The 16,662-nt window shown below is 35.3% G+C and overlaps 1 protein-coding gene across 4 annotated transcripts in view; it reads right to left on the bottom strand.

Annotated features, from left to right (window-relative positions):
* The window catches only part of LOC134660564 (fasciclin-3), a 219,973-nt gene continuing 203,311 nt past the window's right edge, over positions 1 to 16,662 (bottom strand). The window contains exons 8-14 of one of the 4 annotated variants that reach the window (XM_063516337.1): positions 15,855 to 16,066; positions 15,140 to 15,299; positions 14,050 to 14,082; positions 11,205 to 11,318; positions 3,528 to 3,567; positions 1,178 to 1,304; positions 1 to 147 (exon numbers count right to left, since the gene is read on the bottom strand). In XM_063516337.1, the coding sequence (XP_063372407.1) occupies positions 1 to 147; positions 1,178 to 1,304; positions 3,528 to 3,567; positions 11,205 to 11,318; positions 14,050 to 14,082; positions 15,140 to 15,299; positions 15,855 to 16,066 (833 nt within the window). Of the gene's footprint in view, positions 148 to 1,177; positions 1,305 to 2,931; positions 2,983 to 3,527; positions 3,568 to 7,980; positions 8,137 to 11,204; positions 11,319 to 14,049; positions 14,083 to 15,139; positions 15,300 to 15,854; positions 16,067 to 16,662 lie in introns of those variants that run through there. The other 3 variants (XM_063516336.1, XM_063516338.1, XM_063516340.1) reach the window with 3 other exon arrangements.

Below are 16,662 nucleotides of genomic sequence, written 5' to 3'. Positions count from 1 at the left end.
TTATTCCTTGGTTTCCTTGGTGTCTGTGGGCTGCTCGGTGTACACGATCTCGGCGTACTCGGCGGACGGCGGTTGCGGCTTGTCCGAGGTCTGCTCGCCGAGAGCGAGCTCGGCGTAGACTACGCCTTTTTTCTCTTCCGCTAAGGGCTGTAATAAATAAATAAAATTAAAACTGCGTAAATCACCGCATAGTATAAAACAAAGTCGCTTCCCGCAGTCTGTCTGTCCCTATGTATGCTTAGATCTTTAAAACTACGCAACGGATTTTGATGCGGTTTTTTAAAATAACTAGAGTGATTCTGCCAACAAACCACTCTGTGGTTTGGCAGAAGAATATATGTAATTAGTTGTAAGCAAGATCTCTGAATAAACGTTTTATTTATTTATTTATTTTTATTATTCAAGAGCAAGGTTTATGTATAATTTGTTGACCCGTGCAAAGCCGGGGCGGGTCGCTAGTAATAATAAATTTGAAGCTGTTGTGTACTGACACTACTGACTGAGTAATATTATAACGTGAAATTGGAAAAATAATATAAAATTTATAATAAAATATTAAAGCTTTATCGAATTAAAGATTTAAATATACACTGTTTTCTCACAGTCAGTTGAAGTAAAATAAAAATGCAGAAATAATGAATGGGGTAAGTAAGTACGAGACACGGGCAAAATTAAGACTAACTTTTTAACACTCGAAAACTTGTTATATTTCATTCCTATTCCATTTTAAAATAAGTCTACAGACAAGGCTTGTTTTTAAATGAAGTAGGAATGAAATATAACAAGTTTGAGTGTTAAAACTTACGTCTTATTTTTACCCGTGTCTTATATTTAGGTATACCCCACCTGACCCTAGGTATAAAGCTTTTATACCTTGTATGCCTTATAAATTGGCTTTGCTTAGCGTAGTATGCAGTTCTCGTCGTCTAAACTAATACTTAAACTAAAGTCTATTTTTAGACTGAAATGACAGTTAATAGTATGAACATGAAATGTCATTCCATACTATTAACTGTCATTTCAGTCTACCGAATAAAAAAATAGACTTTAGTTGTCTATCTTTTTTCTAAATCGATGTTTTTATGGCTACACTTTCCGAATAATTACCCACAATCTAAACTAGCGATCTACTCTTCCTTTTTTAGTCTGTGCGTTTAGGCTCAACTTGTATACCAACCTTATCAGCCTGTGGCTCCGTAGCCTGCACTTTATCCTTCCCCCTCGGCAGCACTGACCGAACGCGCGCCCCCAGGTTAGCTAGCCGCGATGGCCGCCCGCTGCCGACCGCGCTCTCCGTGTCGCTACTGACAAATGTATGTTAGTATGCATGTCAGGTCAGAATCAGGTTAGAGTTGATCATGCCTTGATGGGTGTCATTCTGAATCCCTAACAACATTTGTCCTAAAGTCACTTGCCCTAACTGGTTTGTCCTAATGGGCACATGCCCTAACGATCAATTGTCATAACGATTATTTTCCATAATGTAAGGTTCTGAAAAATGGTTAGGTTTTAGAACTTGCTGCCACAAAAGTGGGTTAGGTTAGGGTTAGAACTGCGACCCTCGCAAAAAAGAAAATATGCTTAATAACATTAGGATAAGCCATCAATAATTAGGGAAACCAAAATTAGGGTTTTTAGTGTTAGGACAACTGATCATTATGACAAACAATATTAGGGAATGCAAAGATAGGAGAAAAGACTTTAGGGATTCAGATATAGATCCTGCCTTGATAAGGATGACTCACTCTATCGGGCCGGGTTCGGGCCGAGGCGTCCGAATGTCATTTTCTATGACGGCTGATCGGTGAACACGTGGTGCACTCCATATGCCTCGGCCCGGTCTAGCGTGAGTCATACTATATGGTTAGGTTAGGTATGACTTTTTTATGATGTGGCCAACTGATCATTTCATGAAATGATTGCCGCATCACGAAATGATCAATTATAAAAGCTGTAACAGACGGGCGCACTGGACTGGTACCTTGGTCCGGTTAAAACAAAATATCTTTCTCGCTCTCGCTTATAGCTGGGTCTTCACGGACGTACGGTACGTAGACCACCTTCCACACACTGGAACAGGCCTATGACCGGACCAAGGTCGCGGTCCTGTACGCCCGTCTGATACGGCTTTAAGATGAACATGATGATTAACAAGACATGCACATGCATGAAGGTTGATAACGGGCTGTAGCCGCGTCCGCGTCCGTTGACGTCCTTGGCGGTAAAAGGGTGAATTTGTTAAAGTTCAACACCAGATATTATCAGACAGGCAAGAGGTAGGTATACACCTACACAACACACACACACACAACAAGGGGAAGGAAAGAAAATTATGAATGAAATTATAAAAAGTGCGCGTGATTAAAAATAAAAATATTTATACTCTACATCGTGCAGTTTCCGTGTCTGATGGTTAGTATATAGTGTAGTAAGTGTAGGTAAGTATAAATGAGGTAAGACAGACGTAATGGACAAAACATTTTTCGCCACTCACACTTGGTAAATGGGGCTCTTTTACTTTTTTATTTACACGGGCACTATTAAATACTTACATAACTATTTAATTAACACAAAAAATTAACAACTTGATCTGATAAAAGTTACATTTTGTACGGTAACGCAGCAGAAAAAAGGCAAAAATGGTGTTCCTGATTTTTGTATTGGAGAAAACCTTTATTTCTTGATTTTTGTATGGGACACGAAATCAAGTGTTCTATTCACCCCGTGACTGTGTGAACTAGAGGAACGTTACCCGCGTAAGCTGAAGCCGAAGAAGTCGGTTCGATCCCGGCCTAGGCCATTGGAGGGCATGGTAATTTTTGATCTATTTCAGTTTATAAGACAAGAGTTAGCTCAACCGATATTATCCATACGTCTGTCTTATCCCAACCGTAACCCACTGTATATAAGTGTCAAAAGTTAGCCACATACGTTCTAGAAGGCAGCGGGAACCCCTCAATAAGCACATCGCCCGCCGGCGTCCTTGACAAAACAGGCTTTATTTACAAAGCGATAGGGTACACATTTGTTTAAACGTATATTACAAAGGTACGGTTATACAGCCAAAAAATATCATTATTTGCGTTGCAATACTATTTCATAGAGACACATAAGACTCATATCCAGGACATAATTAGTAAAAAAAAGTGGAGTAACTAATTTTTTGAATCTTTCACTTGCTCGGGTATCAATATTAGAAGCACGGGGTTAAACAACAAGTTTGCCCTTTTGTAAAACAAATAAAAATAACTATTCTTTGACTGTATATTGCCAAAATTATTAAAGGAAGAAGCCATTTAATAATGTTAATCACACATCAATAAATAGTAATTTCCATTACAGTTACCTACTAGTAAAAATCGGTTACAGGGTTTTAAGTAAAATGTCCTCAGAACTGTTTTAAATGTATAAATTGAACAAAATTATAAACTTTATTTTATACATATATAAAGATTGAAGTATTTTATGTTTTTCTTAATGTTGTCAATTAATAAAAAATATAAAATGAATATTGAAAAGACACTTACGATTCTCCAGAGTTCTTGGTGTGATCGCGTCCTCTGCCTCCTAAAAAAAATATTAAAAATAACAAAATGATAAACTTTTTATATTTATCTCAAAAGTCGAATATTTAGAGCACATTGTATTTTATTTCTTGTCCCATAGTTTATTTTACCCCACCTTACCTTATATTATTAGGGCCCCCCGGTATTTAGTTTCATGGTGCCTACCCTACTATTGTTGATAGGACGATAAAAAAAGACATATTATTATTTTAATAAATACTTTAATATTCATCGTATCGTTTTAATATGGATCGTAAACACCGATGATTATTCATACATTCTAACGGTATAGTCTTTACAAAGTGAACGTTCTTACGACGCGTCTGAACACCCCTTTAAAAAAAATTGTTTGATTACAAATGTAATCAAAATAGTTGTAAATAATCAAACATGACTTTTTGACTATCACATGAACTTTTGAACTGATGGCAGTTTAAAATTAAAAACCGAAATATCTATGGCATGGAATAAATTCAGAGATGAGGATTTTTTGTGTAATGTACCTTGTGTTTTGTACGAAACACCAGTTTATAAATAAAATAGGCCACAGGTGCCACACACAAACAACTATATACCAGAGACAATATTCTGAATTTATTCAGTAATCTTAGAGATTCGGATACTTAATTTCAGACTGTGTGAGATGCGCCTTTCAAAGAAGTTGATAAAAGTTGATTGTTAATGATTCGTCGATGGTTTATTTTTACAATGCCACAGATAATCAAATTAACAGTCTTCTCCATCACAAAAAAGTTTGACATAATTCAATTAATGTGATTTAATTATTATTATTAAATAGTTATAATGTATTTGCACAGTGGCGTCCAGACGAGTCGCGTATTAAATATATTTATTTATAAATTGTCAAAATGCCTATTACCAAGCTAATAAGTAATGTTGAGCTTAAAGAAGCTAAAGTTTGCAAAAGTGTCAAACGGCAGTGTTCGGAGGTTTACATAATTGACAATTTGACAGAAAGTGTTTATCGTGTCAATTTTGATGCGAAAAATATACTGAATTTATATCTGTTTATAATTATTTACAAATGTTATATATAAAATGAAGTCCTGTTGGATTAATTAAATCTTAATATAATAAACAGAGCTCCAAAAAGCTACTTTTTAACAGAAAACTTGCAAGTTAAGCTTGTTAGCTTTGACAGGAAAGAAATGGCAAATGACATTTTCTATTTAAAAGTCGCTATTTGAAGTCAAACATTAAAGGTGTATGAGATTCATCGCAACAAGTTACAATTGTAACATTGTACAATTTAGAGTATTTAGTATATGATAACAAAATTGTCTCGTGTCTCTGTAACATTGATATACAGTTAAGGTCATAAATATATAGTTGTGTTCACAATTCACATATTTCTGTTCCCTTGTGCGGGTTGATATTTGAGACCATGTCTGTACACTTTCGCGTCGAATGATATAACAGCTCATTTTTATATCCAGTAGTTGACACGTTAAATGTTTGTAAATATTTTTTGGAGGTAAAGCACATTAATTTTAAAGTAATAAATACACGGTAAAACATAATGTCTTCAATAAAAATATATGTAAAATGTTGTTGTATTAACGTCCTGAATAAATCTTATTCTATTCTATTCTATTTTTTTATTGAGCCCAACCTAAAGAGACCCCTAAAGGAACTGTCATAAGGACCATCATTCGACACGAGAGTTATTACAGCGACACTATTAATGGATCATCGGTGTGCCTTATGTCATTGAAACAAAATTAACGATTTGCCAGTTAACAGTGTGATGCCATGGTATAGAGATTGACTTCCGTAAGTTTGCAAAAGCTAATAATTAAAACTAAACTGGTACAAAAATAAATCCTTAATCGAAATACTATTAAATCACAATGGAGGTGACTTATCGCGCTAACTTAATATGTAAAAATACAAAATGGCTGCCGCTGCGCGCCTCTAGCGATTTATTTATGGCAAATTCATGTGAATCATATAAAAGCTCCATATATTACCGCATTAAACAAGTACTATAATTTATTACGTTAAAAGTAACAATATAAAAAACATGTCTCAATTATTTTTAACATTTAACGCACTCGGTCATATATGTATAAACTCATCATATATGACTAAATTCATTTATTTCTTAAAACATTACGATTAAAATTGTCATGTACATATATGTATTTTATAAAATATTTATTATTCACTACGTTAAATATTTGTATCATGTAAAGATCTGTACCAAAATTCCGTCAAAAATCATTGCTAGAGGCACGCAAGTATTAAACCAGCATTTTACAATCAATATAAGTATTAAAAAAGTGGTGAAAGCTCAATTTTCAAAAAACATGTCAAAAACTCTTTACAAAAGTTTACGATTTTTTTTACTAAATAGTGTGTAGGCAAAAGGTTTTAAAATTTCAATTGTATTAATTGTTAGTAATTTATGAATGTATATATTTAACTTACAGTTCCATGTCAATAATAGATATACTTGGTCAACCAGGTCTTGACAGTAGAAAAAGGCGGCAAATTTGATAAATGTAGGCGCGAAGCGATATCGTCCTATAAAAAATTTGAATTTCGCGCCTTTTTTTACTGACAAGATTTGGTTGACCAGCTATATTAGCATTACATACCTACATTTAATGAAATACATTTTACGGCTTGCCCACCATCTAAAAACTCAAACAGCTAAAGATAAATCCTAAAAAGCTTAAAAAAGTATAAAGTACAAATTGAGTTTATTTTACTACGATTTATGTACAAAATATTTTATAAAAATGGTGGTACGAACATAATACTTAAACTAGGTATTATAAGATTACGTTTAGAATGTCTCTGTAGGATAAGTAAAAACTTGCATAAAAGAAATAGATCAGCAAAAAAATTATAAGCGATTTTTTTGCTATTTGTTTACACTATTCTTATTAACTTTATTTATTTTACTTAATCATATATACGATGGGATTATTTTTCGTTGTTTACTATTTATTGAGATTTTACTGTCATGTTGTTACATAAAACTGTGATCAGGCTTAAATATAAACGCTTATAATAAATTTAAAACTTTATATATTCAATTTCAAAGTATTCAAACTGCATAATCTCTTTAATAAAAAATCTAAGTCAGTAATTATCAGATTTAAATGTTACACTTTACCCTAGAATATATTAATAAGTAACAACTCTAAACACATCTGGCACTAAACGAAACTAAATTCAAATTACAATGTAAAATACACCTAAATTTAAATTTAAAATACATCGTAACTGTCGCTCTTGCGAGATCAAATATCTTTAAACAGTAATTATATTTTTTGGTCAATTATAGTTAAATTTAGTGCAATAAAGTTGAATAAGAATTAAATTTTGATAAATGAAGCTCTTGTCTTTATTTAAATATTTAGTTTAACACATACACTGTTATATAGCGAACGGCATGGTAGATTCCCTGTCCGTAGACGCTATTCGCTACAAAGCGGAAAAACAGTGTTATCGGCTACTAAGGTTAAAATTAAGGAAAAAAGAACTAAAGAGATAATATTGAATTTAGAGGTATTTTTGCAGTTATTTTTACGAACAGTTTAGATGTTTAATCTTTCACTAGGTACTATAAAAAATAACGCTTTTTTAACATTAGAAAGAACTTCGATTGTGGTTCTAAATGGGGCACTTTTTACGGTTATTTGAAATAAATTATAAGTATTGACCCGATGCTACATTAGATAATTCCATTATTATTTAGTTAAAAAGCCTCAAATCAAATCAAAAATATTATTCTTATTTCTATCGAGTTATTTTTAATGCAAATAAAACTAACTATATTATAGTGCCTAATAAAAGTCAATTACAAAATGTTTAGTCACCCGAACAAATATTACGAAGACATTGAAAAAGGAATAGTTAAGAAAGCTATATCCAATATTATTCAATGCAACTTAATTAATTAATCGTTAGCTAATTCCATTGACACCAATCGCAACTTAGGGCCAATTTTTAAACTGTAACCTTTTTTTATCATACAGTAAAAGTGGAACTAAAAATACTATTGGCCCTAAATCGGTTACAAATAAAACCAACGTATATAATTATAGAAACTACGTTTGTTTATATAATTATTTACTTATTTAGAGGTCTAGGATTACCTCTACTTTTAGACGTGTCTCCTTAAGGACTGATTTACACGGTGCGCGAACTCGAATGCGATTTTAGTTACATTGCGGGCCATTGAGGTTACATCAATTAATTCAGCCGACCGATCAAATGACGCAATGTAATCAAACTCGCATGCGAGTTCTCGCATCGTGTAAATGAGCCCTAAGTCGACTTTTCTTCGTGTTCATTATGTTTATGTCGATTTATATTTAAAAAAATACTACTTATTGGCCCTAAATCGGTTACAAGCAACTGAACCAACAAAATATTTTCGTCTCCTAGGCCTCCTAGGGCTCCTAGACTGGGGTGTCGGGTTTCTTCGTGTTTCCGTTTCCGATGTATTCGTGGTCGTGCGTCGGGTTCTCGGCGCCCTTCACGTCGTCGTGCGGCGGCAGCGGAGCCTCGGAGTCCCCGTCCAAAGGAGGCGACCCTGAGCAATATATAGCGATCAAGAACTTACTTGGTTTGGTTTGCGCTATTCATCTTTGGATCTAAGCTCAAAGAAAAATTGAGTTTGTATGTTAAGAATTTATTGGCGCAAAGGTCAGTATGGTTCCAGTTATGTGGTTTTATTCTTTATTAAAGCACATATTAGGTAATAATTCTTGGGTTTTCTACAAGAAACATGTTGTTTATGGGTCAAGATGATTTACTACCTGGGCCAATCCCCCATTAGTGAAATGGTTAACTTGATAAGTTTTTAGTTAATTATTGTCATGTCTCAAAGCTGGGCAAAAAACATGTGTCCTATATCTTAATATGGGTCAAAATTGATTTGCACCATGGAATGAGAATGTAGTGGCGTATATGAAGAATTTTTAAATAATAAAAAGCAAACAAAAAAAGTCCATTGTTTATTGTTTTTTTTTAGATACGTATGGTAGGGTTATACCTTTTGAGTATTTGAATATTTAACTTGTGTCCTTGTTAAATATGCTAATATTTAACTGATCTCTAAATTATAAACTTTAAATAAATGTCATATAAATGTGATCTCTAAATGTACTAAAATAATCTTTAATTTAATAAATTCGCCATTTTTATTGCATCGCTTCGTTACTTGATAATTTGTCCTTAAATATTTCGGCGGAATATCTTACTAAGACACAATTATTATTTAATATAAATTTTTAAATAAGATATTAATTATCATTAATAAATGATAAAATAAATTAAGAAGTAAAGTTTTAAGATTTTTGTCTAGAAAAAATATTTATTTCACATCACTAAAAAGAGTTTTACAAAATATTTATAAATAAAATTATTTAAATAAATAAAAAATCGATACGAGCAATAGTCGATTTTATACTTAGGTACCACTCACATAGACTTCATGTAGAATATTAATAGTTATAAAACACTTTTTTTAAATTTATAATGATTAGTTATTTCTTTAAAATAAAATAATGTTAGATCACTAACAATAGATTGGCGAGACAGGTAAGGATTTGGTGTAACTATTATTTATAATTATTTATTTAATATTAGTTAGTAACTGCCTTTATAAGTGAAGAAACCAACGCCTAGCAGAGAAACATAATATTAATATATTTAGATTTAGTTTTAGTTATTGATTATTAACTACAACCATCACCACACAAACTACAGAATCTACAGAAAACCGCCCCATATTAGGATTCCTTGTGCTAGGTTTAAAAATTAAATTAAAAAAAAAAGGTACCTATATTTATATTTTTCCGAAATCTATTTCACTGGGAATCGAACCCAGGAAATTTTGTTTGTCCACTCCGACTATGATATATTATGAGTATATTTGAGGTTCTATTTAATACCCTTTAAGAAAATTTTATATAGTTAATTATTAAGTAAATATTAAATGTCACATAGAATTTCATTCATGAATTAATAATGAAAACATGCATGTTTATGAAAAGTTAAAAAATGACATGCGTTAGTCATAATCATATAATCCAAACAGTTTTAACATCCATAAAAGTAATTTAGTAAACAATAACCAGATAGATCATGCGTAAATATAATTTAAAGATTTTAAAGTTAAATTCATGCAAAAAATTAAATCAATAATTTTCGTTCTTGATCGCTAAATATCATCGCTCTTTTAAAATATAATTAAATACTATTCTAAATATACAATTTATTATAATAATAACATACAGACGAACACTGCCATGGGTACACTTAACATTAACTACGGGTTAAAATCGTAATCCTGATTATTTTTTGTATTTTTTTTGTGCAAGGATCGAAGCGATTATTATGGGGAAAATAATCTAAAATACTCAATCATTTGACAACATATAAATTTATATTAGAAAGTCCGATTTTTTCTCTTTCTGATATAAATTGCTATACAAACTTATGAAAAATAGTAAAAATTCGATATAATTATTAAATAAAATGTTTTCAATTTAATAATAGTTAAATGATTGTGAATTTCTCGATGAACTGCATAAAATACCGCCGCATTCCTTGGCATGCCTAAAATGTCAAATAGTGGCACCATACCTTTTTCATGACTCTCACAAATGTACGAGTAGTCACTACAAGGACGGTAAGTAATCAGTAATCACGACCAAGTTACAGTGGTTTGCTTAAAATATCTGTTGACTTTGAATAAATATAAAGGTCAACGTGCAATCGTGTAATTAAATTTATAAAATTAAAATAAAGTGAATAAATATAAAAGTGTTATAAGATTTTTAATAGCGTGTCTTTTCATTTGTTTACGTGAATTTTATGTCTGTAGAAGTGTAGATATGTTACATAATTCTGAATTAATTACGTATTTGTGTTTTTCTGAAGCAGTAAATTTTAAATGTATCGCTAGATATAAGCAAGCCACTGGAAGAAATCTAGCTTCGTGATTAAATTGATTATTATGATAAGCAAATAAAAGCACAATGCAAGCGTAACATTCAATTCTAAAGACGGCTTGCCAATGAAATCATTTACCTGTTCCAAAAAAAGTTACTATAATCAACTATAGTAATGCCTACAACAGAGCAGTGAAGCAGAGTTGACACATAAACAGGGGTGTCACTTTTCAAAACGGTGACTTAATGGCGAGCCGATTTTGCACACACACATACCTATTCACTTATTGAGATTGTGCCATGCACGTTGTGTGGTGTGTGTCGCTCGTAACACAGGGACATCGGCATGTCATGAAATCACAGTTTTGATTTAGCAACCCTACCTCTGCTTATCATCCAACTACAGATGTGCTAGTTTCCAAAGTTTTCAAAAAGTTGGAAAGGTTTTCACAAAAAATTGAGGAAGTTTCCCAGATTTGTTAACTTGCACATCTGGGGCCCGTGTCTCAAAAGCTTGTAACTTGTAATGCAAGCAGATGTCACTTTTTTACAGCTTTTGTTAGAAAGGGACTTCCACTTGTATTACAAGTTATAAGCTTTTGAGAAACGGGCCCCGCGGTACTTCTATCTCTGTGGTAACACCATGAAATGACGGCGAACACACGGCGCCATCTATACGTAGATGTAGGGAACTACAACTGACCTGCGAAGCACCATCTGTCGGTGGCCTTGGCGAACACCACGAGGAAGACGGCCAGCAGAAGGATGAGGACCCCGACCACGATGCCGACTATCGCTCCGGCTTCCAGCTCCATCCCTGGAGAGATTTTGAAGTTAGACATTTAAAAAAAAAGTTTCTAAAACGTGACACGTGAGACGTTGGGGTGGGCGAGGCCGTGGTACAAGTCGCCTAATGCCGCCCCTGCAGGCGTCTATAGGCTGCGGTGAACGCTTTTTATTAGACGAGTTCTATCCTTATTTGTTTTCAAGAAGAAAGAAGAAGTTCAAGAGCAGTGACATGATCCTTCGAACCGGATATTTATATAAATATTTTTTTTAGTTAATTATTCTTTGTTTATTTTCAAATCATAATAAATATTTATTTTGTAAATAAAGATGATAGACTTTTGTTTTGTCGTGTCCGTACACAATAAAGGTTACTCTGGACCCAAAAAACTTATTGGAAAGAGTACACAGACATTTAAGTAATGCGGAAAAATAGCATGCTTTTACACATTTTACGGTCAAGGCGAATAACTACGAGGGCTGTTTGATAAGTACCCGTTTATGAAAATAATTATTAGTTGTTTTGGTTTATATGCATTTATTTTTCTTCATAGTCTCCTTTTAGCTCTATACACTTGTTCCACCTATATTCAAGCTTCAATAAACCATCCAAAAAGTATGATTTCGGAAAGTCATTAAAATAGGCCTCTGTGACGGCAATGACTTCGTCATTTGATCCAAATCACTTACCACCGAGCCATTTTTTCAGGTTGGGAAACAAAAATAAATCGCATGGGGTCAAATCTGGAGAATACGGGGGGTGAGGCAATAGGGCATAGCGTAATTGTGTTAATTTAGCCATCACAACTCTAGACGAATGAGCTGGTGCGTTGTCGTGATGAAACAGTACTTTTTTATTTTTTAAATGGGGTCGTTTGTCCTTCAACACAGCGTCAAATTCATCCAATAAATTGGCATAGTACTGCCCTGTTATCGTTTTCCCCTTTTCTAAGAACTCAATATGTATAATACCCTGCGAATCCCAAAAAACGGTCGCCATGACCTTTCCAGCCGTTGGGACGATTTTTGCTATCTTTCGAGCAGGTTCACCCGGTAAAATCCACTGCTTCGACTGCCCTTTCATTTCCGGGGTGTAGTGGTGAACTCACGTTTCGTCTACGGTCACGAAACGACGCAGAAACTCCTTCGGGTTACGTTTGAACATGGCCAAACACTGCTCCGAAGTAGTCAGTCGGTTCCGTTTTTGCTCCTCCGTGAGTAAACGCGGCACCCACCTCGCCGATACTGTCTTCATACCCAATGTTTCTTCTAATATGTTTTGTACCCGCTCGATTGGAACATTTACAGCATCAACGATTTCTCGAAGTTTAATTCGGCGGTCGGCTAAAACGATATTTTCAATTTTCTTAACCATATCGTCTGTAGTCACCTCAATTGGGCGGCCTGGGCGATCCTCATCAAAGACGGTTGTTCTCCCCCGCTTTAACTCGTTAAACCAGTATCTGACGGTTGTCATAGAAGGAGCACATTCATGGTAAACAACTTGCATTCTTACTTTTATTTCATCACATGTTTTTCCTTCCAAAAACAAGAATCTAATTACAGACCGATACTGCTCTTTCTCCATTTTCACAATTTTAAGTTCACACTTTCACTGAATCGCTGTCAAATGAGAAAAAAACAAAAGAATGCTGTTTTTAAAAAAAAAATCCCACCTCTGAAAAATGGCTTAAAACGGTTGTATAGATATTTTCGGCCCGTGATATTAATACATTTGGAAAACGGGTACTTATCAAACAGCCCTCGTACAATAGTCAGAGTTTTATTAAACACATTAGTACTAAATACTGGAGTTTTATATACAATTTATTTCGAGCTATAGTTATTGAACACGAATTATCTTTAAATTACTTGCATTCAAGTTACATGCTCCTAATAATAGGTATGTACCGTTCTCTACGGATGTATTAAAAAAATCATCATGCAGTCTTCTAGGCGCCCAAAAATCAGAACTTGCCGATACGAGTACTTAAGCCCGATTTAGACGGTTCGAGTACTTTCGACACATTGCCATGTATGTAAGTACTATAAATTCAGTCGATCGACCAAATACCGCAATGTAACGAAAATCGCATGTAAGTTGTTGAACCGTCTGAATAGGGCTAAATGAAATGATGAGTTGTCAAAATAAAGTTTTAAAATTAAGTTTTAATGGAAAGGATGGGCTCTGGGCGACTAGAGGTTCAATCATCTTCGAGCATATTTCACATCCATAAATATTTAATCGAATAATTTTATAACCTACACAATTAAAATTAAGATTATTAATTAGGAAGTTTACTTATATTTACCGCCATCTAAAACTATTCATACATACCTTTATAAATAGATATATGTTCATTTAAAAGACTATACACGATAAAGAATACAATATGAAAGAATAAAGAATAAAAAAAAAATAAGTGCGAATAAATTATTTAGGAATTTAAATAATCCGTAAGTCCTTTTTGGAAGATAAAGTTTGTTGTGAATAAACCATGTCGTCGAAACATAGCAAATCGAAAAGTAAAGAGTTTTGAAACTTTTATTTTTTGTATTAACAAGAAAGTGTGATTGGAATGTGGAAATTATGTACATTTAAACATGTTTATAAAAATAGAAATTAAAACTTGCCCTGAAATTTAAAACAACTCAAAAATTTTACAAGACGAGCATGCCAAAATCTAAAAAATAATTTCAAAAATACATTCTCGATGCAGGCTTGTAGCAAAAACGGGATCAGATCATTCGTCTTGTCTTACCGTAAACATTCAGACGCAGGATCGAGGCCTGAGCTGTTGGTTATAAAACAAGTGATTTTACCAACAAGAAAATATCTTATAAAAGATATTATCTTATTAAGATAAGATAAAAGATAGTTTATTCAAGTAGGCATATTACAATGCGCTTATGAACGTCAAATAAAGCTACACCGGCTCCAACCCTACACCTCTGCCTCGAGATTTAAATCGATTTAAATCCCCCTTCAATTGGAGGACGGGACGGTATCTCAATATGGGTGATATATGTAAAAGATGTACCTAATAAAAATAGCATTTAGTAGGAGTTTCAGCAGCAGTAAGTATTAAAAGTATTTAGTAAGCAGTTATCATGTCCATTATAATATAAAAGAACTTTACAGCAAAGTGGACAAATACAGAATATCAGATTTATGGCCTCGCTTCGCTTTTGACACACTCGACCATAGCTAGGCATGTACGTACGGATCTTTCCGGCAGATTTTGAGTGGCTGATTCAACTATACATAATATCAGCTCTACACGAAACTGCTCAGACACCGCTCTGTACCTTTCCGACATACGCTTCGACCATCGCAAACCTATAAGTTCACCCTCGGGCTTGCTATGTCCCCGATTCCCAGCGTGAACAAGTAGTTCCGTAAGTTCCGTTCCACGTCTGCTGATGGTGACGAGGGAGGCCTTACCTGCAGGTTGCTCCAGGGTACTAAGCTAGACCATAAGTTGCTTCTCTCCATGCTTATTCGCCAACATGAGGACGTCCGTTCGACGTCTGCTGGTGACGGGGGAGGACTTACCAGCAGGTTGCTCCAGAATGCTCAGCTTGACCATGAGCCGCTTCTCCCCATGTTTGTTGGCCAGCGTGAGGAAGTAGTTCCGTTCCACGTCCTCGCTGGTGACGGGAGACGGGACTAGGGTGATTTTGTGTGACGAGGGAGGACTTACCAGCAGGTTGCTCCAGGGTTCTCAGCTTGACCATGAGCCGCTTCTCCCCATGCTTGTTCGAGAGTGCCAGGAAGTAGTTCCGTTCCACGTCCTCGCTGGTGACGGGAGACGAGACGAGGGTGACGTTGTGTGACGAGGGAGGACTTACCAGCAGGTTGCTCCAGGGTGCTCAGCTTGACCATGAGCCGCTTTTCCCCATGCTTGTTCGAGAGTGCCAGGAAGTAGTTCCGTTCCACGTCCTCGCTGGTGACGGGAGACAGGACGAGGGTGACGTTGTAGTAGCCGCTGCCGTGCACCTCGTCTTGAGGCTGGGGAAAGAATACAATTAATACAACATTTAAAAAACCGGACAAGCGCGAGTCGGACTCGCCCACCGAGGGTTCCTTACAAATTTAATTTTTAGCATTTGGTGCTATAGCGGCAACAGAAATAAATCATCTGTGAAAATTTCAACTGTCTAGCTATCACGTCACGCTTCATGAGATACAGCCTGACAGACAGACAGAGTGGGGTCTTAGTAAAAGGCTCCAGTTTTTATCCTTTGGGTACGGAACCCTAAAAACTAATAGTGTTACATGAGGACACTGCTATGTTGCTAAAATAGAGGATATGCCCCTCGCATTACGTTTAAAAGAGGGTAGATTTTGTCAAATTCTACCACTTTTGATGGGGGGACTCAAATGTTTTAGGGGAGGTCTAGAGCTAAGGCTGCCTTAATCTTCTTGGATCATGAGGTCCAAGATAGTGACAAAAGACTACAACAGGCGGACTTAATGCCGCTATAGGCATTCTCTACCAGTCAATAACCATAAGGCAAAACAGAAAAGCGTCAAGGTACCTTTGTATGTAACTATGTAACTTACCAATCGCAATGGATGGAGGGCAGTCCACACGCTGTTCTCATTGGGGTGGCTGTTGGGGTGTCCCGGCACCAGCGTAACGTCGGACACCTTCCACTCCACCGTGGGTTCCGGGTTGGACCGGACGGTGACGTTGAGGCGACCGTCCTCTTGGATCTTGAGGCCGAAGATGGTGATCTGCTCGTCGCTGTTGCCGTCGGCGCGGCGAGGAGGGTCTGGGGAAAATATTAAATAATACAATACAAATACTCTTTATTGTACACCTCATTACGGAAAACAATAAGAATAAAGGAAAGAAGAGTTTTCTCTAGACTAACATCGACCGGGATATGAACCGTGATTACCTTTCATCGCGGTAATCACGGTTCATGTCCCGGTAATCACGGTTCATATCCCGGTCGATATTAGTCTAGAGAAAAGAAGAGGTTAATAAAAAACAGGCGGTCTCATCGCAAATAATTAGTATAGAACAATCTTTAACATCTACTTAGGATCTAGTTCCATAAGGGCTAGTCTTAAGCGGTGTTCAGACGGGATGATCAAATCGACTGATTTGATCAGAAATAAAATTGGCGTCAATCTCCAATTTAATCACTAATTTAAGATTTACCTATGGTGATATTTGACCCGTCTAAGTAAAAAAAAAAATACTCCAAACTCCTCCAGAGGCCTATTAAGTCCGAGATGAGATACTCTGCATACCCTCACTACCACAGAACAAGTTAGAATGGCGATGCGAGCAGGGCAGAGCAGTAAACATGCCTTTTGCGCCACAATAACCTTCAGATTAAGAAGCCAGACATCAAATCTG

This window comes from Cydia amplana, chromosome 27 (genome assembly GCF_948474715.1).
Source record: "Cydia amplana chromosome 27, ilCydAmpl1.1, whole genome shotgun sequence".
Lineage (NCBI taxonomy): Eukaryota > Metazoa > Arthropoda > Insecta > Lepidoptera > Tortricidae > Cydia > Cydia amplana.
Note: the sequence above shows the minus strand (reverse complement) of the source record. Positions and strands in the feature narration are given on the sequence as shown.